The 24,023-nt window shown below is 40.0% G+C and overlaps 1 protein-coding gene across 8 annotated transcripts in view; it reads left to right on the top strand.

Annotated features, from left to right (window-relative positions):
- The window catches only part of PLCE1 (phospholipase C epsilon 1), a 341,969-nt gene that overhangs the window by 221,647 nt on the left and 96,299 nt on the right, over positions 1 to 24,023 (top strand). For all 8 annotated transcript variants that reach the window (XM_063434573.1, XM_063434570.1, XM_063434572.1 and 5 more), the window contains one exon: positions 4,024 to 4,340. In XM_063434573.1, the coding sequence (XP_063290643.1) occupies positions 4,024 to 4,340 (317 nt within the window). The remainder of the gene's footprint in view (positions 1 to 4,023; positions 4,341 to 24,023) is intronic.

Below are 24,023 nucleotides of genomic sequence, written 5' to 3'. Positions count from 1 at the left end.
GCTTCAGTAATATCTGAAATGAAATATATTTTAGCTATACATTATATGAATAATGCATAATACCCACTGGTAAAAATGCATAAAATATGTATTGGAAACAATCGAGATTAACAAACTCCCAAAACGTTAAAAATGACATACTTCTTTAATTGAGGAAAGTTAGATTTGCAATGCTAAATGGAATCTGCTTTTTCATATTCATGCTGCTCTGCAACCTGACTCTTTAAAGGGGAACGGACATTTCCAGGCTTTTTAATGATGTTTACATATTGCTATATTTAACGAATATGTATTTGTGAGGTGTGAAAAATAAAATTTAAGATTGAAATCCAAACCTCTTTGTCCTGCAACTGACCATCTTTTCTCCCTGTCAGTCATTGGTATAAGATCTGTGCTTTGCACCTGGCAGTCAGCATAGAGGAATCATATACAGAACAGGAGAAATTAAACAATGTTTGTATTTCTCCTCTTCACTTGCATTGTTTACCCTTGGCATTGCCTTGTCTGAACTGATTATGATGTAGTTTGTTACATTTTAAATATGTATTTAGAATAGAACTAAACTTCTTGGGAAAAAGTTTAAAGGGACACTATCTCAGCCATGGAGTTTGGGCCAGCTGAGGCGATATTGGGGTGGCATGGGGAAACTAAAGGGGGAGTAAATTAACCTTTTCAGAGTGATCTCAGGGGGCCCGAGGTTTTAAACAGCCACACAGGCTCTATAGTTTCAGGAATACATGTTTGTATTCCTGAAACTATAGCGTTCCTTTAATATAAGTTACAGGTGGTTTGTAATGTTTTATTAAGTGGTGTACGTTCCAGAGAAGTGCGACCGTTCCCATTTAAATCTTAAGCTAAGGGGTAATTTCAGCAACTCTCACTCACTGTTTATTTCTTGGAGACTTTGATTTTCATGAAATCTCCTGTAGAGGTTTGAAAATGATGTCACATCATAGAAGTAGCCTTGGTGGAAGTTGAATATATAAAAGAGAAGACATACAGCGAAATATAGTGTAGTATTTTCTGTTTGTGATAATTCAGAGTAAGAAGAAGTGCACTTGCTAAGTGTGGAGTTCGAATGTTTTTCTTTTTTTTTTTGTAAATCTCTTTTTATTGAGGAAGGAAGTGGAAAAGCGAAAAAGGTAGGCACGCAGGCCTCCATGTACAGCATTTGCAAGGAGACATTACAGGTCGCATGTCAAGCATTGTAGTTACAATTTAAACTAGCATAGAACAATATAAAGCGTAACATCGCTCAGATACTCAGTCATAATGTAAAAAGTATAAAATTGCGTAGAAGGTAAGTATGCCCTAAAATCGACGGCATTGCTTTTAAACTTTGAACTTCACATGGATACGTATCTTAGTTGCCACCTAACACCTAGTGCATGGGGACATCTTCCAGTCCTCTGTGTAAGTTTGGGGTCTAGTGAACAAGTTAAGGGAGTCAAGTGCTATATACATAGTCCACTGTAGTTGAGCAATGATTAACAGATCAAGTTATACAGACCCTCATATAGTGTGTTCGAGGGTTGATATCAGGTTTGAAATGTGAGTCTCTGGGCTCGCGGGCCCAGAGTAGTGGTGTACGTAATGTCCGTACGTGTCGTTTGTGCAACTGGAGTGATCTAAGAAGGATGCAAGCTTGGTAAGTCAGGAGGTACGTTCCCAATTAATCTCGCTGGACCAGAGAGTCACAGTGAGGCATTGTGTCTAGGGTTCGGTTCACCCTCGATCACATACCTGTGGACGGTCGGGTGGACGGAATTGTAGTGACTGGAGGTGTCTGTCTGAAGACCGAGTTACATGGTATCTGTCTCCTGGTTCTGTGGGTCAGGGGTGGGGTGTGACGTGTATCTCCCCTACGTCTGACTACGGGCGTCGTGAAGTCCATATGGAGGGTGGTTTATGTGCTGAAGGTCGGTGGGTTGGAGATTGTGAAATATTGTGGGTATCACGTGTCAGTTCTACGTGTGTATTCCCCGTAGTCAGAGTGATTCACGATAGGTATCGCTACTCACTGGAGGTAGAATGCTTGTATCAGGTTGTGGCGATGGTGTTTGCGTTGCATTCAGTATGGTCACGGTGTACCATGTGGAGTTCGAATGTTGAGTCTGGGTGGTATAATCCCCGCCTTAAGATAACTGGTCTTTTCTTCCAATAAAGCGCTCAGGTGCGTGATGCCCTAGAGTAGGCAGCTTGTTTGCCTCAACGAAAAACCTTGTAGACTTGTAAGCAGATGTTGTGATAGTTTATATAGATAAAGGCAAAGATAAAAAATATAGTGCTCACTGCTAAATATAGTGCTCACTAGTAAAAACCACAAATTACGGTAGAATAAGATAAAGATAGGAGCGGTACTTACAAAGGAAGAGAAACGCTTAGGTGGTATGTTCCCCACCAGGGAAGTATGTATTCAAGCTCCAGCAGAAATGATCAAGGTAAGTGTAGGAGATATGTTGAAATAAACAACTACTTTATTAAACAAAATAAGTATATAAAATCAATCCAGGTAGTAATAAAACATTTAACGCATTTCCCCTACATCAAGGCTTTCTCAAAAGTGAGATAAATGCGTGCACTTGTAGTTTCTGCTGATTGGCTGAGGATGCACACTCTTCTTCTAAAAAGAGTTGTCCTGTTTTTCATCCATCTCGATGCACAGTAAAATCGTTTTAATTTATTTCAGAAAAGAGGTGACTTTTTTGTCTACTGCAGTTTCCTCAAGGCTGTCATAAATAACTTTTGTACGCAAATGGCTTGATGCAGAGTTCAGTATTTCAGAAATGACGGTTGCAATTTTGCCGTTTCCTCATTATCTGTGTACTATGCGATACATACTATTTTTTCCTTTCTGAATGTGAAATATACTTGGTGTAATGTGAAAATGTGTTGTGCAGCATCTAGATTTCTCTCTGTGAAGAGCTGTAAAAATGATTTGTTTTCTGTTTGTAGAACGTAGACATGATTTACAGTACAACCTTTGTGCCAACTTTTAATGAACTTCTTAAGTGCCTGTAATGGAGAAATAGTTTTTAAACAATTGCATGTGTGAAGTGCACAGCGTGTTGTGCCTTAGCATTGTTTTTTTGTTTTGTTTTTTTCTCTGTGTATATGACCGTAGTCCGTTATGTTACCTCTTGCTAAACATAGTAACTTTAGAAAACAATTATAAATATATTGAAGAAAAAAATTGTAAATTTAAAGGGTTAATCCAACCAAAAACTGGTGTTTTAAGAAACCACTGGCATCGTGCCCTCTGTCTGCAGGGGGAAAAAAGTAAAGGGAGCACGGGACGACGGGCAGACATAGGTGGCATGGAGGGGCGGGGGGTGCGCTGCTTTTGGACACCTGTCACCAGTATCCTGTGCATAGTGATGTCAGATGTCGAATATGCACAGAATTAAATTAGCCATCTTTGAAATCTTGTTCCGGGCTGGCTAATGGCACCTCTATGACGCTGCCAGAGTTGAAGTTACACTTTTGGCAGCAGAGGGGTTAAACTCTGTATATGCAGCGGTTGGTGGCGTAACGCTGCACTAGAGTTCTGGAGTTCTTTGTTATACGAAACCCACAAAGTTCAAAGTGACACCCACCTCTGAAGTCAATAATTCATCATTTGGTTTTATTATTGTTAATATCTCCTTAAATGACCGAGATATCTAGGTCTTTGTGGGAGTGAACAAGTGTGTACACTAGGTTATAGCTCATTATGCTGTACAGGCTTTTTTAAATCAATCTCGATTAGATACTTTTTTCTTTTCTATTCTTTTTTTTTTTTTTTTTTTTTTTTGGTGATGTGGAGAAGCTCCCAAAGCTGGAGATTTTCTGCAAATGCAAATTGTAGTACATTTCCTTTTAGAATTTTTATTAATTTGTAATGTATTAGTGTCCATTTAACAGTTTAGTAATTACATGTTGTTAGTTTAAATATTTAGTATCTTACTGATAAACACGATCTTCGATAAAGTTGCGTAACGGTCATTTATTAAACCACCAGCCTTTTGCTTTGCTTTGTTTCAGAGCGTCAGCCCTTTTCAAATATGGCAGCATCAAGTTCATCCCCAGCAAATGCAGCAGGACTAAGTAAGGAGTTGGTGGACCTACAGCACCTCATTCAATTTCCAGAAGAGATCGCAAGCATTCTCACAGAACAAGAGCAGCAGATTTATCGAAAAGTTTTACCTATTGACTATCTCTACTTCTTGACAAAAGACCTCAGTCTCCTGGAGTGCGAAACTTCTTTCCCGAATTTAAAAACATCTTTATCTGCTTCTCTCCTGAAGCTAAAGAATGGAGAGCACAACACTGTGGAAGGCCTTGTGGCAAGATTCAATGAGGTAAGTGCTTGTTTGTGTATGTAAAGGTAGGAGGTATGTTCCGTTAATATACAAGTGTTAAATACAGAAGAATACAACAAAATAAAAGACACACATTAAACATCTGTACTCTGCATTGCACCTCGATAGGCAGTTCCTCTGTGGAAAACCATTTTATTAAGTATATATATTTGATTGCTGATACATAAAATAAACCTGCTCCAACCATTGGAGAATCAAATATGTGTTCTGACCCATTTGTCTTGTACCGCAGATCTGTATCTCAACATTCCACCCATTTCAGTGTAAAGTATGGCTTTACTCGCGTGGACAAAGTCATTGGAGCTTTCTAGCACATGGGAAGTCATTTCCTGCCTGCAACCAGGTTTAAATAGAAAGATGTTTGGGTTAGGACTCAATAACATATTTATCCATGATAAGGATTGCATTTTTAGGTATCTTTGAACATTGGAAGGTGACAGATCATTGTCTAATGGCAGCTGTGAGGACATTTTGAGACATTCTATCCCATTGAATAAGTCTGTAATTAGGTATTTTTGCAAACTGTAGTTGTAAGTATAGATCTGACACCCTATATTTTAACAATCTAAAGGGACCGGTGGGAATCCATGAAGAGTATAGTAGATGGCAGAATTAGGTTCAACCCTATCTTAAATCCTTTTTTGAATTGTTTGCAAAACTTGCAAATACCTATGGTCTCCTTTTGGTTAAAGGGTAATGCAGAAGTTGACTCTTTGCTTAATGTGCCTAGAGGGGTATTAGCTACATTTCACTGACACCCAATAAAGGGTGAAATGTTTATCCTGAATTGCTGTATCTCTAATGCAGAGGGAATTTGCTGAGATTACACATCTGGACTGCCTTATTTTGGGTGTCATCAGCCTGATATGCAGATGGAAAGGTTCTCTCAGTAATGAAACATATGAGCTAAAACTACTTTGAGATCTGAGTGGGAACTCACCGAAGGGCAAGCTATTTTAGTTGTCCTCTTATTTCTCTTGCACCCAGCTTACAGTATGGTTTTGACTTATTCTAGATTAAAAAAAATACTATTCCTCTGGTCGATGGAACAATATTGGGGAGAGGACAGTGTAACTGGTGTGATATCAAATGTAATTTACAAGGGAATGTCTATAGATTGTATTTAAAAAAAAATTTGTTCGGACTTTGTTCGGACCATCTCAAAGATTATGGATAGCAACATTTGTTACAGAGCATTCGTGATCTGCTTTACAGTCTTCCACATTTTTTTTTTTTTTTTTTTTACAGAAAGGGTTATTTTCCCAACATATAACTAAAATAAACATAAATCAAACTGGAATCTGAGTTGGGACAAGAAGAGAAAGGACAGGGATGGGGTTAAAATATGGTGTGTTTTTTTTTTTTTCTCTTGACAGGGTGTGAATATAGATTTTATTTTTAAAAAATGTTTTAATCCTACTGAATCATTTACATAACTAACAAACTTTGTGTATGAGCATGAGCATTCCCTCTAGCAAAGTACAACATTTGTGAATATCCTTGTTTATAAAGTTGCCGTAGAATTCTTAAACAGAGAGTCATGCTTTTGTTGGCTTCAGCTGGTGAGTGGTTGATGATTTTTCTGGCTATTGGGAGCAAAAAAAAAAAAAGAAAAGAAAGAAAAAATCTAAAGTGTATTTACACTGAGGGAGCCAGGGTGAATTTTGGAATGACAGAATTCAGATATATAATTGGTAGAGGTAGAGATACTTCGCTCTTTGATCTCCAGAAGAATTGTTTAAAGAATGTATTAACGAGCACGGGTCTGAGAGCTATCACAAAATATGTAACATGCAGATTATTATCATAGCTATTATTTTCAAACATCCTGGATACTGCATGTTTCTAAACATTACTTGTCTGATTTGATTTAATTATATGGCCCATCTTGAGAATCAAATAGTGCTGCCAAAAGCTGTTAGCTAACTTTCCATCATATTCATCCTAATAGTTCATTTTCTCGAAAACCAAGCTTTCATAGTTAGCCTTGTTTTTTTCCTGTGTCTATGAAGTACATCATTTATGATTATAGATGTCTTAGTTTGTTTGTGCCTTGGCATTTCCATTTAGCAGAGTTGAAAACTGAGCGTGTAATAATAGTATAATACTTCCGATGTATCAAGGAAAAATTGCATAGCATGCTCTTATTTTCCATTTAATTTATCATTCTTAAGGACAATCTCTGTTGAGTGAAATGGAAAAAAGTTATCTTCATATAATGCATTATGATAAAATATATACTGATAGTTGGAACTTGAAGTGCAAGAAGCATATACAGACATGTATGTTTAATGAATGGAAATTTCATTGAAAATTATCTTTTGAACAGCAGTGCTGTCTTTTAGGTCACTGTTCTTTCTATCTGTAATGTTGCAATTTTCCAAGTATACATTGGCAACATTACCTGTTTGAATAAATGAACATCTTTTAAAGAAACACTATAGTGTCAGGAATACAAAAATGTATAATGCTGGTATGGCTGTTTAGGCAACTGTCCCAGCTCTGATTACCCTGAAAAGGTGATTTTATTGACTTTTTTCCCCATGCCACGCCAGTCTCTCCATAGCTGCCCCCCCTCCATGGCTGAGATCATCAGTCTTGATGATCTCAGCTAATCCAATGCTTTTCCATAGGAAAGCACTGGGGGCTATTGCGCATGCACGGTAAAACACCTCATGGCGCCAATCATCATCACCTCCTATGGGGATCATTCAACGCCTCAATGCAAAGCGTGGAGATGCTGAACGTAGGTGCTGCACAGTGTGCAGCACTGACATAGGAAGCACCTTCAGTGGCCGTCTGAGTGACTGTGACTAGAGGTGTTACTAGGCAGCTGTTCTTCTTCTGGTGACTATAGTGTCATTTTAAGTTAAATGTGAACAAAACATTCTTCCAGTAAAATGTTTATGAAGAGATGATTGGTTTCCTTAACAAGCACATGTAAACGTAAAAAAAGAGATTTACCCTATCTCCGCTATCATGATCGTACAGTATCAGTGCTTTCTGTATCTTCTTAAGATAGTCTGCTTTATGATTTGTATATTGTATATATTTCCATCATATTTTTAGCTGTATTTTTTATTTATAGACATGTGGCATAGTCCATTAATGAATGCATCCAGAGTTGTTGTTTTTTATTTTCTTGTTTTTTGTTGTTGTTGTTTTTTTCAATAATCAAATATGTCGTATTCAAATATAAGACAAACTAATTGGGTACAGCTCCCTTTAGTATACTACAGAAAAAGGGGGTAACCCTTGGTAGAATAGAAGGAGGAAGAGGATGGGTAGTATACTGATGTAAGGGTATTGGAAACGTATAGAAGGTATTATGAATTATAATACCGATGGAGGCTGAAGGTACCAATCAGAGAAAAGGATGAGAAATAAAATAAAAAAGAATTTATTAGAGAAAAATATATATGTGTTAAAAATTGCCTAATAACTTGGCAATCACCCAGAGTGTCACACACTAGCTAAATACTGTGAGAGGACCTGGAAATCAATAAAGTAGATTAAAAGAAAAAGGGCTTGATAACTGGAAATTCAGAAGTTCCAAAGTTGTACTCCAATAAGTATCTGTAAAAACACAGACTAGCTAAATACTGTGAGAGGACCTGAAAATCAATAAAGTAGATTAAAAGAAAAAGGGCTTGATAACTGGAAATTCAGAAGTTCCAAAGTTGTACTCCAATAAGTATCTGTAAAAACACAGACTAGCTAAATACTGTGAGAGGACCTGAAAATCAATAAAGTAGATTAAAAGAAAAAGGGCTTGATAACTGGAAATTCAGAAGTTCCAAAGTTGTACTCCAATAAGTATCTGTAAAAACACAGACTAGCTAAATACTGTGAGAGGACCTGAAAATCAATAAAGTAGATTAAAAGAAAAAGGGCTTGATAACTGGAAATTCAGAAGTTCCAAAGTTGTACTCCAATAAGTATCTGTAAAAACACAGACTAGCTAAATACTGTGAGAGGACCTGAAAATCAATAAAGTAGATTAAAAGAAAAAGGGCTTGATAACTGGAAATTCAGAAGTTCCAAAGTTGTACTCCAATAGGTATCTGTAAAAACACAGACTGTGTTTTTACAGATACTTATTGGAGTACAACTTTGGAACTTCTGAATTTCCAGTTATCAAGCCCTTTTTCTTTTAATCTACTTTATTGATTTTCAGGTCCTCTCACAGTATTTAGCTAGTGTGTGACACTCAGGGTGATTGCCAAGTTATTAGGCAATTTTTAACACATAAATATTTTTCTCTAATACATTCTTTTTTATTTTATTTCTCATCCTTTTCTCTGATTGGTACCTTCAGCCTCCATCGGTATTATAATTCATAATACCTTCTATACGTTTCCAATACCCTTACATCAGTATACTACCCATCCTCTTCCTCCTTGTATTCAAATATTCAGAAAATTATTATATCCCTAATATATTGTAATAAAATCAAGAGCCATTCTTAAAGGATTCTGGCGTCAACCATCATTTCACAAAGCCAGTTCCTGTTATACCTCACAATTTGTTGTAATATTTATATATATATATATATACGCATGTAGAAATTAAAAACAAAACAAAAGAACCTTCCTTTTTGCCATTCAGATGGCCACATCTGCACAAAGAGGTTTTCATTTTCCTTATTTAGAACCACATAGTAAGCAACCCATGTTGTTGATGGATGCAGACTGGTAGGAACCCAAATGTGACACAAGTAGGGTAATTCAGTCCTGTATCTTGACATTCCATTTTTACAGTTTCTTTGAAAAGTAAAACGATATGACTACAAACCTGCTAGCCACATCCCCACCTGTTTTGCCCTTTGGGTGTCTGAGATGTTGAATTCATGGTTCCTGTGTTTCCTAACCTTTTTGCATATAACCTATCTTGTGTATATTAAATGGCAAACTTTAGAAAATAACTAGGATCTGGTTATGGCTACTAAAGATGCTAATCTGTATTGCAGGGAGATTAGAGTAGTCTATGTATGAAAATAACTACTGTATGTGACAGAATGCTGTTCAGTTAACTTGTTGGTTTTATTGGCACAACACAGTCTCTTATGCCCCCTGAAATATTCCCTTCCATACTGGATAACTTCCTGCTCTGGTGAACTGAGGTAAAAATAATTTATAATGTCTTTAACCCCTTAAGGACACATGACATGTGTGACATGTCATTATTCCCTTTTATTCCAGAAGTTTGGTCCTTAAGGGGTTAAAGGGACACTATAGTCACCCAAACAATTATAGCTTAATGTAGTTGTTCTGGTGAGTACAGTCAGTGCCTGCAGGCCTTTTGCTGCAAACACTGTTTTTTCAAGGGTACCTCAAGTGGCATTCACTCAGATGGCAAAACATTTGGATTGGCTGAGGTAGATCAGGAGCGGAGCCAGCATCTGTGGGCCCTCACAACGGTGGACTAAAAGTGAGTTTTCTACTTATTTAAGGGGGAGTATGGGTAGCACGGTCAGCTAAATAGTGTTTCTAACTTTATAGGGTCAGAAATACACATTTGTGTTTCTGACATTATAGTGCTCCTTTAAATACTCTATGTTTGAGACAGTCATGACTGATTTGGTGTAGGAGGTTGGTAAAATAAAGCTTTACACTGAGGTGAAGAAAATGACAGACATAACATAGGAGGTAGAAATGAAGAAACTGGAGTGTTGCCTTATCGGTGGTAGGTGGTACATACAAAGAATGTACACAAAGACATGCAGGACATTTGCAAAATATGATTCAGGCTAATAGTAAGTAGACCCAATAAAAAAAATTCTGTATGTACACATAGAGCCTATTTGCTGGCAAATCACCTCCTGCAAGACAAACACGTTTTTAGTATATTTACAATGCTGGTTTGGAGAAGCATGTTTCAATGTTTAAATTAAACGTTTCAAATTATAGACCTTAGGGTTGTTTGATTTCCAAATCCTGTATCTCATGGCTTAATAACTGAAAATATGCCATTAATCAGGGAATAGCAATACATAATGTTGTTTAGAATGTCTAGGATGCATCTTTAGAAATCAATTCAAAATATTACAAACCTCTCTGTCTGGTTTTATCTATCTCATAGACAGAACAAATCCTTATTTTATACATTACAATTACAATATTAGCTGAACCATTGGCTATCTTGCTTCCTGGGATATGTACAGAATTCCCATTAAATCATTTGCGCGAAGGATATCATTATGCAGTTCCAGAGTTCATTATAACCCATCTTTTACAATGCTCATCACCAGTCACTTGTATATAGAACAAATCTCTACTGTTTGCAATTTAACCAAGAAATTGCTTATACTATTTACAGACCACCCATAAACATGTCTGTAGATATGAACGTTCTTTCTTCAACACTCATATCTGCAAACCTCACAAATAATATCCTTTGTTGCCTGGGACCAAGGAAGCTAGCCAGCACTACCACCAAGGTTTATAAAATTATAACTAGCTTCCTTGGTCCCAGGCAAGTATCAAGACTAACCCCGTTTTCCTGGCACTATAGTGTTAATAGGTCCCCCCCACCCTCATGAACCCCTTCCGCCGGGCTCTAGGGGGAGGAAGGGGTTAAGCGCTTACCTTTCTCCAGCGCCGGGCTCCCTCGGCGCTGGGGACTCTCTTCCCTCTTCCGCCGAATGCGCATACGCGGCAAGAGCCGCGCGCGCATTCAGTGAGTCCATAGGAAAGCATTCTCAATGCTTTCCTATGGACGCTGGCGTCTTCTCACTGTGAAAATCACAGTGAGAAGCGCGGAAGCGCCTCTAGCGGCTGTAAATGAGACAGCCACTAGAGGCTGGATTAACCCATATGTAAACATATGAAACTGCTATGTTTACAGCAGGCAGGGTTAACCCTAGATAGACATGGCACCCGGACCATTTCATTAAGCTGAAGTGGTCTGGGTGCCTATAGGGGTCCTTTAACCCCTTAAGGACCAAACTTCTGGAATAAAAGGGAATCATGACATGTCACACATGTCATGTGTCCTTAAGGGGTTAAGGACACTGTCATGCTAATCTTTTACTTCTGAAGCTGTGTCCTTAAGGGGCTAATGTCTGTACTGTACTAGTTCAGTTTTGTGATTTTTACATTTTTTAATTTTTTTGTTTCCTGAAACATTTATAGGGAGTTTTTGGTGGAAAATATAAAAATATCACCGATACAGGTGTTTTGTGAACACCCTAGCTTTGAGATCTACACCAGTATCTTTCACATATTGGGATCCTATATTAACCACGTATGTACTAAAACATGGCTTATTCAGGTCTTTCCTTGTTTCGCTACATGTAACCCACTTCCTCTCACTGATCACGTTCTTTAAATCATTACAAGATAAAAGTTCTAGGTCACATCGTTTTATTGGCACACTCTGTGTGGATGGCATACAGTTTCTCTTCTTAATTAGAAACTATGTTATCCTGCCTGACACATTCAGTACATGCTGTACTCAAGACACATAACGGATTTTTTTTCCTTCTCTTATATAGTGTTATAATAGAACAATGTAGCACATATTGGCCCTTATACTGTAGATGCATAGTGTGTCTTCTATACTTAAATATTTAGTGGCACTGCATTATATATTGAAATGCAAAGTTAGTTAAGTGTTATTCCTGTTCAGGGAGGTTGTCTGGGTTTAGTATATATAATGGCCAACAGGATATACACTGATTTAATAAATCATTGTTTCATATAGAAAGTGATGTTTCTTTTTTTTCTTCCTGTTTTTATACTAAGGTCCGTAAGCAACCAATACATTTTTGCATCTCATCTGCTTTCCTACATTGAGAGGTCAAATTAAAAGAACACCCCAAGATTCATAACCTCTGTAGTTCGCTGTAGTGGTTATGGTGCCAGCTATCAGAAGTGCCCTGTCCACCCCTTCCTCATTGTAAGTAATCATAACTTTCTGAAAGGTTTGACATCTTAGGTTCACCGGGGCCGGCCCGTCCATTGGATCCAATGGGGTAATAGCTCCAGATGGCACCTTGACAGGGTCATAATTTAACAGCAGTTTGAGAAAAACTTTAACCTCCACCGGGATGAGCTGTCATGCCGCACAAAATGTAAACATAATAGGGGCGTCTGGGACGGGGAGGCTGACCTGGGGGTTATACACACATTTCACACTGAAGTTCCGGCGCTCTCTGATTACCTGCCGCGAGAACTGGAATATCAGTTATTTACTGCACTGAAAACATTGCGGCAGTGCTGTGGGCGGGCACCGGATGCTCAATGTTGGATTATCTGGGTGCTGCAGTGGCGGTAGGACACAGATAACCCTGATGGAGGAGTAGGCGGACAGGAGTCTAGGAGTCAGGTTAGACTCCAGTCAGAAGCCACACCACTGCGGATAAAACAAAGGTAAGTGTCATTTGTGGCTGCAGTACACAGCCACACATTCTCTCACCCTCCCCCCCCCCCCTCTTAAAAAAAAGAAACAAAATGCAGAAGAAGAAAAAAGGCAAAACTCACACTCTCTCTCTCTGGGACACACACTTAAAAGCAATGTGGCTCCCCAAGTTTGCAACAAGTGGATAAGTGCAAGATAATGCATCTTGGACGTAAAAACCCAAGGGCAGAGTACAGAATATTTGATAGAGTCCTAACCTCAACATCTGAGGAAAGGGATTTAGGGGTGATTATTTCTGATGACTTAAAGGTAGGCAGACAATGTAATAGAGCAGCAGGAAATGCTAGCAGAATGCTTGGTTGTATAGGGAGAGGTATTAGCAGTAGAAAGAGGGAAGTGCTCATGCCATTGTACAGAACACTGGTGAGACCTCACTTGGAGTACTGTACACAGTACTGGAGACCCTATCTTCAGAAGGATATTGATACCTTAGAGAGAGTTCAAAGAAGGGCTACTAAACTGGTTCATGGATTGCAGGATAAAACTTACCAGGAAAGGTTAAAGGATCTTAACATGTATAGCATGGAGGAAAGACGAGACAGGGGGGATATGATAGAAACATTTAAATACATAAAGGGAATCAACACAGTAAAGGAGGAGACTATATTTAAAAGAAGAAAAACTACCACAACAAGAGGACATAGTCTTAAATTAGAGGGACAAAGGTTTAAAAATAATATCAGGAAGTATTACTTTACTGAGAGGGTAGTGGATGCATGGAATAGCCTTCCAGCTGAAGTGGTAGAGGTTAACACAGTAAAGGAGTTTAAGCATGCGTGGGATAGGCATAAGGCTATCCTAACTATAAGATAAGGCCAGGGACTAATGAAAGTATTTAGAAAACTGGGCAGACTAGATGGGCCGAATGGTTCTTATCTGCCGTCACATTCTATGTTTCTATGTTTCTAAGTAAAATACTATAAATGTCATGTAATTTATCTCTCTCAGTCTCTTGTGCTATCACAACTAGTCTCTCGTGCTATCACAACTAGTCACACCCTCTCTCTTGTTTTGTCACTTTTCAGAAATCCGAATCACTTCGGCATTTCCGAACTACCAAACTTCGGCACTTCAGAACCTCGGCACTTCGGACATTCGTAAGCATCCGAATGTCCGAATGGTATGAAAATTTCACGAATGTAGATTTGGAACGAAACGAATTGCACATGTCTACTGCACCCCTAGCACACAGACATACACACTATACATCCCCAACACACACACAGACACACACTGCACCCCTAGCATGCACACTATACATCCCCAGCACATACACAGACACACACTGCATCCCCAGCACATACACAGACACACAATGCACCTGCAACACACATTGCACCCCCAGCACACACACATACACACACTTCATGCTCCAGTACACACACACTGCATCCCCAGCAAACAAACACACCGCATCAGCAGCACACAGACACACACTGCATCCCCAGCACACAGACACACAGCACACACTGCATCCCCAGCATACACACACTGCATATCCGACACACACTGCATATCCAGCACACAGACACACATTACATCCCCAGCACACAGACACACTGCATACCCAGCACACACAGACACTCCATCTCCAGCATCTCCTGTCCGTATATCCTCTACTGCATATAAAGTTATTCTGTGGCTGCCAGTTTACTGTGACTGAAGATCGAAACTGATAGCATTCTATACTAATAATTTCTTTTTCTATAGTTTATGCACACAGAAAAAGAGAATGTTAAATCTTTTTAAAATGTCTAGTTCTGGGCTGGAAGATGACACATCTATGATGCTGGTGGATGGGGAGTTATACCTCAAACAGCAGAGAGGTTCATCTCTGTATGGGCAGCATTTCACAATGAAACAGGGCACATAAAGATTCCAGGCACCATGACCACTTCAAATCAATGGTGACACCTAGACCATAGCACATTGAATGAAAATTAGTTGAATCATGTGTCAATGTGGGCTTTTCAGTATGTAATAGTGGTACTGACAGTTTTCTTTTGAGACTCTTCCTCTTTTCCCTCACCCCAGTAAATACAAACTAAGCATTTTGCAGTGTAAGGTGTGCAACATAGGTAAGTGTGTGTGCAGTGAACATCTGTTTCCCACAATTCCTTGAACACATATGTGTGATCACATGCTATACATGTTAAAAAATGTCAAAATTAAGGTACATTTTGAATTTGTGCTAATAGATGGCCATGCCATTCATAACCAAGTTATAATTAATAGCTACATTTTAGCTAGCTATTAGATGGTGTCTTTATCTCCACCATAACAGCTAAAAGACTTCTAAAGTCACCCAGACCACTTCATCTCAATGCAGTGGTCCTGTAATTTTAACCTGGCAATGTAAAAGATGACCGTTTAAAAGAAACTACAATGTTTACATTGCAGCGTTAAATCCACCTCCAGTGGCTGTCTTACTAAGGTACTTCTTCCTCCAGAACCAAGTCAAATCTGGTCTTGGAGTCTAATGTTGCTGATCGCAACTATCCAGGTTAATGTTCTGCCTGATTTTGATTGTTTACCTGCATGTATCAACCTATACCTAGACCTGTGCGTCTCATGCTACATCTATCGTGGTCTATAAGTCTAACCAGATCCTAGTGCTGTTTGACTTTTATGGGTACTTGTGTGTACCACCCCAATGTTGATACATTTTTGGGTGTCATGTAGAAAGCAATAACTTGACTCATCACAAAAAACTAAAACTTTACTATAAAAAGAAATGTACAAAAAAATGTTGATGATAGCAGCCTCTGATTGGAGGAGTGCTGTGGTTTTTATGCGCATGGATATTGCAGAAGACGTCAGCAGGCATGTTGACGTCTTCAAAGGTGGTACGGGCAGCTGCAGCTGAGTAGTCCCGGCTCCTACATTTAATCAAGTAATCTTTGTATAATTAGTTGTTTTGGGTTTTTTGGGGGGTGTACAAAGGGGAACCTATAGTCTCGGGGGGGAAAAAAAATATTTTTAGGACTCTAGGCTTCCTTTAATCTTTAACATTAAGTTGATTTGTAGTGTTTGCTGTTACCAAGAGATAACCGATAGACCGTGTAGGCTGTGAGAATTTACGAGACCCAGGAATAAAAAATAAAAAAATTATATATTTATTAATGTGAGTGGGGAAGGCGTAACTATTTTATGTAAAGTTTTTCTTTTGAAATGAAAGATGCCAAATATTTTTGAGCTTTAAATAAAACTTTACAATATGTTTTCATTGAAAACCCAAAAATATTCATATGACTAGTTTGTTTGTTATGTGCAAACCTGACTTTCCTAATTGTTAATAGAAATCGTTTTATGTGATGTTATTTGTAGTTTCAGCAATTCTAAGGAATAGGCCAAGTAAGTACAGTTCACAAAGCGGAACCATCGCTTCTCTGGACATTACATTGTTAAAAAAAACATTGAAAATAAGCTATAACTTGTGTTAAGCTTTATTGTTATGCTCCATTTTTTTAAATTAAATATCTAGCAAATGTTATTTAAAAACAGTTTAGTTAAAGGATCACTATAGGGTCAGGAACACAAACATGTATTCTTGACCGTATAGTGTTAAAACCACCATCTAGCCCCCCTTGGGCCCCTCATTCCTCCATAAATATAGTAAAAATCTTACTGTATTCAAGCCTGAAGCTGTCGCTCTGCATGTTGTTAGGCTCAGAAAAACAAGCTGTCTGCTGACATCATCAGAAGTGGTAGCCTAATCCAATCACAATGCTTCCCCGTAGGATTGGCTGAGACTGACAAAGAGGCATATCGGGGCAGAACCAGCATGATTCAAACACAGCCTTGGCCAATCAGCATCTCCTCATAGAGATTAATTAAATCAATGAATCTCTATGAGGTAAGTTCAGTGTCTGCATGCAGAGGGAGGAGAAACTGAATGTTTGGATGCATTTTAGGCAGCCATGACCCAGGAAGGATCTCTAACAGCCATCTAAGGAGTGGCCAGTGATGTTATCACTAGGCTGTAATGTAAGCACTAAAGCCTGAAGGTAATGATTCTACTCACCAGAACAAATTCAATAAGCTGTAGTTGTTCTGGTGACTATAGTGTCCCTTTAAGGCACACCCAGCGCACTGACTGCAAATAAACGGAAACATTGTTTCATTTCTCCTTGTCTCTGTATGCTCTCTTTTTGCTGACTGCCAGGTGCAAGGACAGAGCTTATAAGAATGATTGACAGAAAGCCAAGATGGAGTCACCCAGTTGCAGGATAAAGAGTTGTGGATGTCTACATTTAATTTTATTTTTTCCACACCTCCTAAACACATTTTGTAAATACATTTCACAAGTAAAAGTAATACTAAAAATTCCAGCAAGTTACAGTTTCCCTTTAAATACAAGTACATGTGCATTTCTGCACCAAAGGAACACTGCAGACTCTCACAAATTAGAGGTCACTTGGACTTCCTCTCTCATTTACTTCTGACCTAGAGGTCAGTGAATCTGCTTTTACTATGAGTTTCACTTATTTTTAACTTGAAAGTGTGCCTGCTTCTCATACACAGACCACTATGTACCATTTTCCCATATTGTACTTCATTATCAGATTACAAAAAAAGGATAAATATATTGTATGTATTTTTAAATTTTATTTTTTTGGAGCTGTAATCTGATAATGGAGTCAAAAACTGAAGTACAATATTAATTATTTTTTACATATTGGTCTGTTTATGAGAAGCAGGCACACTTTAACCCCTTAAGGACACATGACGTGTGTGACATGTCATAAATCCCTTTTATTCCAGAAGTTTGGTCCTTAAGGGGTTAAAGTATCTAAATTTAATTTGCAGTCATTATCTGAATAAATAATTGTTTTAATCTTCTACACATCGTATTATTTTGAACATACCAACACATAGTAAGAGTGAATGAAATAAATTTAGTCTAGAATATATACTAAGGAAATTATTATATTTGAATTTTAACTCATACAACAAAATGGAGAAGTGCAATATCTTATAAAGCACTGTTTATAGGACTTGACAGTATTTTGTAATAACACACTTTTAGCAGATGTTCTTTTATTTCATGTCTTAAGCATTCTGACCAATTTCAAATAAACTGTTTAGGCCTAGACTAAAATATTGTGTTAAAATGACTGGATAGATAATGCGCAAAGAATTAGGGATTTCAGCAGGCAGATCGATATGTCACTAAAGTAGTTACTTTGTGTTTAAAGGAAAATAAAAGGCAAGCAGTAACTAGATCTATAATACGTCAAGATTGAGTTATTGCAAACCAGTAACAAGTGCATACCTTACATTAAAGGAACACTATAGTTACCTAAATTACTTTAGCTAAATAAAGCAGTTTTAGTGTATAGATCATTCCCCTGCAATTTCACTGCTCAATTCACTGTCATTTAGGAGTTAAATCACCTTGTTTCTGTTTATGCAGCCCTAGCCACACCTCCCCTGGCTATGATTGACAGAGCTTGCATGAAAAACAACTAGTTTCACTTTCAAACAGATGTAATTTACCTTAAATAATTGTATCTAAATTTCTAAATTGAACTTTAATCACATACAGGAGGCTCTTGCAGGGTCTAGCAAGCTATTAATATAGCAGGGGATAAGAAAATCTTAATTGAACAGAACTTGCAATAAAGAAAGCCTAAATAGGGCTCTCTTTACAGGAAGTGTTTATGGAAGGCTGTGCAAGTCACATGCAGGGAGGTGTGACTAGGGTTAATAAACAAAGGGATTTAACTCCTAAATGGCAGAGGATTGAGCAGTGAGGTTGCAGGGGTGTGTTTTATATACCAAAACTGCTTCATTAAGCTAAAGTTGTTCAGGTGACTATAGTGTCCCTTTAAAGGATTACTATAGTGCCAGGAAAACATACTCATTTTCCTGGCACTATAGGGTCTCTAGGTTCCATCCACCCTTAGGGTCCCCCTCCCGCCGGGCTCTAAGGTGAGGAAGGGGTTAAACACATACTTTTTCTCCAGCGCCGCGCTCCCTCGGCGCTGGGGACTCTCCTCCTCCTTTCCCGTCATCGGCTGAATGCGCATGCGCGGCATGAGGCGCGCGCGCATTCAGCCAGTCCACAGGAAAGCATTCTCACTTTCCTATGGACGCTTTCCTATGGACGCTGGCGTCTTCTCACTGTGAAAATCACAGCGGAAGCGCCTCTAGCGGCTGTCAATGAGACAGCCACTAGAGGCTGGATTAACCCATTTGTAGACATAGCAGTTTCTCTGAAACTGCTATGTTTACAGCAGAAAGGGTTAACCCTAGATCAGTGATGGCGAACCTATGGCACGCGTGCCACAGGTGGCACGCCGGGCCCGCTCTGCTGGCACGCGGCCATAGGTCGCCGGGAGAGAGGGGGCTGCTGGCTGTCTGCAGAGTAGGCACCTGCCTGCCCGAAACGGCAGGTGCCTACTCTGCTTCCGTGTCGGGAGGCAGGGGGAGGGCTCTAGCAAGCAGCTCCCCTGTCCTCACGCGCGATGCTGTGTGGAGCGTTGCCGCGCGTTACCATGGCAATGCTCCACACAGCATCGCGCGGGAGGACAGAAGAGCTGCTAGCTAGCTGCCACAAACAAACTTACCACCGGACCACCAGGGATCGCTGTGCCCCCCCCCCCCCCCGCCCCCCCTTCACCAAAGGTAAGAAGAAGGGAGCATTGATATATATTTTCTTTTTCTTTTTTTTTTTATGTATTTTTACCCCTACCACCCACAGCACCCCTTACCCCTACAGCACCCCTTACCACCCATTACCCCCACAGCACCCCTTACCCCCCCTTACCCCCACAGCACCCCTTACCCCCACAGCACCCCTTACCCCCACAGCACCCCTTACCACCCATTACCCCCACAGCACCCCTTACCCCTACAGCACCCCTTACCACCCATTACCCCCACAGCACCCCTTACCCCTACAGCACCCCTTACCACCCCTTACCCCCACAGCACCCCTTACCCCCACAGCACCCCTTACCACCCCTTACCCCCACAGCACCCCTTACCACCCCTTACCCCCACAGCACCCCTTACCCCCACAGCACCCCTTACCCCTACAGCACCCCTTACCCCTACAGCACCCCTACCACCCCTTACCCCCACAGCACCCCTTACCACCCCTTACCCCCACAGCACCCCTTACCACCCATTACCCCCACAGCACCCCTTACCCCCACAGCACCCCTTACCACCCATTACCCCCACAGCACCCCTTACCACCCATTACCCCCACAGCACCCCTTACCACCCCTTACCCCCACAGCACCCCTTACCCCCACAGCACCCCTTACCACCCCTTACCCCCACAGCACCCCTTACCACCCCTTACCCCCACAGCACCCCTTACCACCCATTACCCCCTCAGCACCCCTTACCACCCATTACCCCCACAGCACCCCTTACCACCCCTTACCCCCACAGCACCCCTTACCACCCATTACCCCCACAGCACCCCTTACCACCCATTACCCCCACAGCACCCCTTACCACCCACAGCACCCCTTACCACCCCTTACCCCCACAGCACCCCTTACCCCCACAGCACCCCTTACCCCTACAGCACCCCTTACCCCCACAGCACCCCTTACCACCCCTTACCCCCACAGCACCCCTTACCACCCCTTACCCCCACAGCACCCCTTACCACCCATTACCCCCACAGCACCCCTTACCCCCACAGCACCCCTTACCCCCACAGCACCCCTTACCCCTACAGCACCCCTTACCACCCCTTACCCCTACAGCACCCCTTACCCCCACAGCACCCCTTACCACCCCTTACCCCCACAGCACCCCTTACCCCCACAGCACCCCTACCACCTCTTACCCCCACAGCACCCCTTACCACCCACAGCACACCTACCCGCCCACACACACACAGCACACCCCACACACAATGAGCACACCCCCCACACACAGCCCTCCACACCCTTACACACACACACTGCACCCCTCAATGCAGTATGTGTGTGAATTCAGCAGTCTGTCTGTATGTGTACTCAGCGGACTGTGTGTGTGTGTATTTAGCGGACTGTGTGTTTATGTATTTAGCTGATGGGGAGTGTGTATTTAGTGGAGGGTGTGTGTGTATTTATTTAGCGGACGATGTGTGTATGTGTTTAGCGGACGGTGTGTGTATGTATTTAGCGGACTGTGAGAATGTGTTCTGCAGTCTGTGTGTATGTATTGCATTTGTTGGAGATACTAATAAATATAAGCTGAATTTTATCTATTTGTATCATTATTTAAAATCTGTATCATTGAACTCTCTGTTGTGTTCTTCTTTTAAAACAAAAGTTGTTAATTAGTTCGGACAACTGTACAAGTTGTTTTTTCTAAACTTAAACCTCAGTATTCAGGTTTAATTGCAGTGTTGGCACTTTGAGGAAAAAAAAGTTGGCATATATTGCGGTTTGGGCACTCGGGCTCAAAAAGGTTCGCCATCACTGCCCTAGATGGACCTGGCACACAGACCACTTCATTGAGCTGAAGTGGTCTGGGTGCCTAGAGTGGTCCTTTAATGTGAACCCATCTTGTAATTGAAAACTAAAGTTTGATTCTGTTTATTAGAAAAGCTCAATGTAAAATTATTATTATATAGAGACTGGGGTTGAATAAGGATATTTTTAGTTTTTAGTGTTAGGATTACAAACATGTATTTCTAATGCTATAGTGTCCCTATCAAGTTTAGTGCCCCCCTCAATCATCATAAAATTAGTTTTTAAAATGTATCAAAAATGTAATTTAAAAATCCTTCCTTTTCCAGAGCTAAGATTGCATTGGAGCTATTCAACTTTACTCTACTCCTCCCACCAACATCATCGAGGAGACATGCCTTCCTACACCAATTGTCCAATCCGATACTTCTATTAGGGGAGCATTGGGAACCTGATACACCGTAGGCATTGAATGTCCTCAATTGCAGCTCATAGGAAAGCACTGAAATCAACGTTGAACTTCACAGGACCGAGTTTTAGTCAGTCAGTGCAGTCTAAGCTCCTCTAGTAGCTATCCATATGACGGCCACGAGAGTCATGTTTGAACTTTCAAGTTAAACATTGCCATTTATGCTAAATGGTTAAAATGACAGGTCCACTGGACCTTGGAAACGAAGTGGCCTGAGTGATCTCAGCGATCTTTTAGGTTGAATTCAGTCGTCTGTATTTACTGTCAGCTTTGGCCGCAGTTTAAGTTGTGTATTTTTGTCAAATAAACTGCTGCTAATAATAACTATATTTCTGGGCGGGTTCATAATACATAGGCAATGTATCTGTGGCTGGTGTGCCTGAAAAGTGTTAGGGGTGTCAAATTAATTTGTTCTAGAGAGTCAGATTGTCCACTGTAATATGTATGGAGGGGTGGATACATAATATATAATATAGTGCTTGTATGTATTGTTGCCATTTTAATACAGGGGTGTGTAGCGTGTCCTTTTGAATGCAGGGATATGTTTGTAGTAATGGTGTTTGAATGCAGGGATATGTTTGTAGTAATGGTGTTTGAATGCAGGGATATGTTTGTAGTAATGGTGTTTGAATGCAGGGATATGTTTGTAGTAATGGTGTTTGAATTCAGGGATATGTTTGTAGTAATGGCGTTTGAATGCAGGGATATGTTTGTAGTAATGGTGTTTTAATGCAGGGATATGTTTGTAGTAAAGGTGTTTGAATGCAGTAATATGTTTGTAGTAATGGTGTTTTAATGCAGGGATATGTTTGTAGTAAAGGCGTTTGAATGCAGGGATATGTTTGTAGTAATGGCGTTTGAATGCAGGGATATGTTTATAGTAATGGCGTTTTAATGCAGGGATATGTTTGTAGTAATGGCGTTTGAATGCAGGGATATGTTTTTAGTAAAGGTGTTTGAGTGCAGGGATATGTTTGTAGTAATGGTGTTTGAATGCAGGGATATGTTTGTAGTAATAGAGTTTTAATGCAGGGATATGTTTGTAGTAATGGCGTTTGAATGCAGGGATATGTTTGTAGTAATGGCGTTTGAATGCAGGGATATGTTTGTAGTAATGGCGTTTGAATGCAGGGATATGTTTGTAGTAATGGCGTTTTAATGCAGGGATATGTTTGCAGTAATGGTGTTTGAATGCAGGGATATGTTTGTAGTAATAGCGTTTTAATGCAGGGATATGTTTGTAGTAATGGCGTTTGAATGCAGGGATATGTTTGTAGTAAAGGTGTTTGAATGCAGGGATATGTTTGTAGTAATAGCGTTTTAATGCAGGGATATGTTTGTAGTAATGGCGTTTGAATGCAGGGATATGTTTGTAGTAAAGGTGTTTGAATGCAGGGATATGTTTGTAGTAAAGGTGTTTGAATGCAGGGATATGTTTGTAGTAATGGCGTTTGAATGCAGGGATATGTTTGTAGTAATGGCGTTTGAATGCAGGGATATGTTTGTAGTAATGGTGTTTGAATGCAGGGATATGTTTGTAGTAATGGCGTTTGAATGCAGGGATATGTTTGTAGTAATAGCGTTTTAATGCAGGGATATGTTTGTAGTAAAGGTGTTTGAATGCAGGGATATGTTTGTAGTAAAGGTGTTTGAATGCAGGGATATGTTTGTAGTAATGGCGTTTGAATGCAGGGATATGTTTGTAGTAATGGTGTTTGAATGCAGGGATATGTTTGTAGTAATGGCGTTTGAATGCAGGGATATGTTTGTAGTAAAGGCGTTTGAATGCAGGGATATGTTTGTAGTAATGGCGTTTGAATGCAGGGATATTTTGGTAGTAATGGTGTTTGAATGCAGGGATATGTTTGTAGTAATAGCGTTTTAATGCAGGGATATGTTTGTAGTAATGGCGTTTGAATGCAGGGATATGTTTGTAGTAATGGTGTTTGAATGCAGGGATATGTTTGTAGTAATAGCGTTTTAATGCAGGGATATGTTTGTAGTAATGGCGTTTGAATGCAGGGATATGTTTGTAGTAATGGTGTTTGAATGCAGGGATATGTTTGTAGTAATGGTGTTTGAATGCAGGGATATGTTTGTAGTAATGGTGTTTGAATGCAGGGATATGTTTGTAGTAATAGCGTTTGAATGCAGGGATATGTTTGTAGTAATGGCGTTTGAATGCAGGGATATGTTTGTAGTAATGGCGTTTGAATGCAGGGATATGTTTGTAGTAAAGGCGTTTGAATGCAGGGATATGTTTGTAGTAATGGCGTTTGAATGCAGGGATATGTTTGTAGTAAAGGCGTTTGAATGCAGGGATATGTTTGTAGTAATGGCGTTTGAATG

This window comes from Pelobates fuscus, chromosome 10 (assembly GCF_036172605.1).
Source record: "Pelobates fuscus isolate aPelFus1 chromosome 10, aPelFus1.pri, whole genome shotgun sequence".
NCBI lineage: Eukaryota > Metazoa > Chordata > Amphibia > Anura > Pelobatidae > Pelobates > Pelobates fuscus.
Note: the sequence above shows the minus strand (reverse complement) of the source record. Positions and strands in the feature narration are given on the sequence as shown.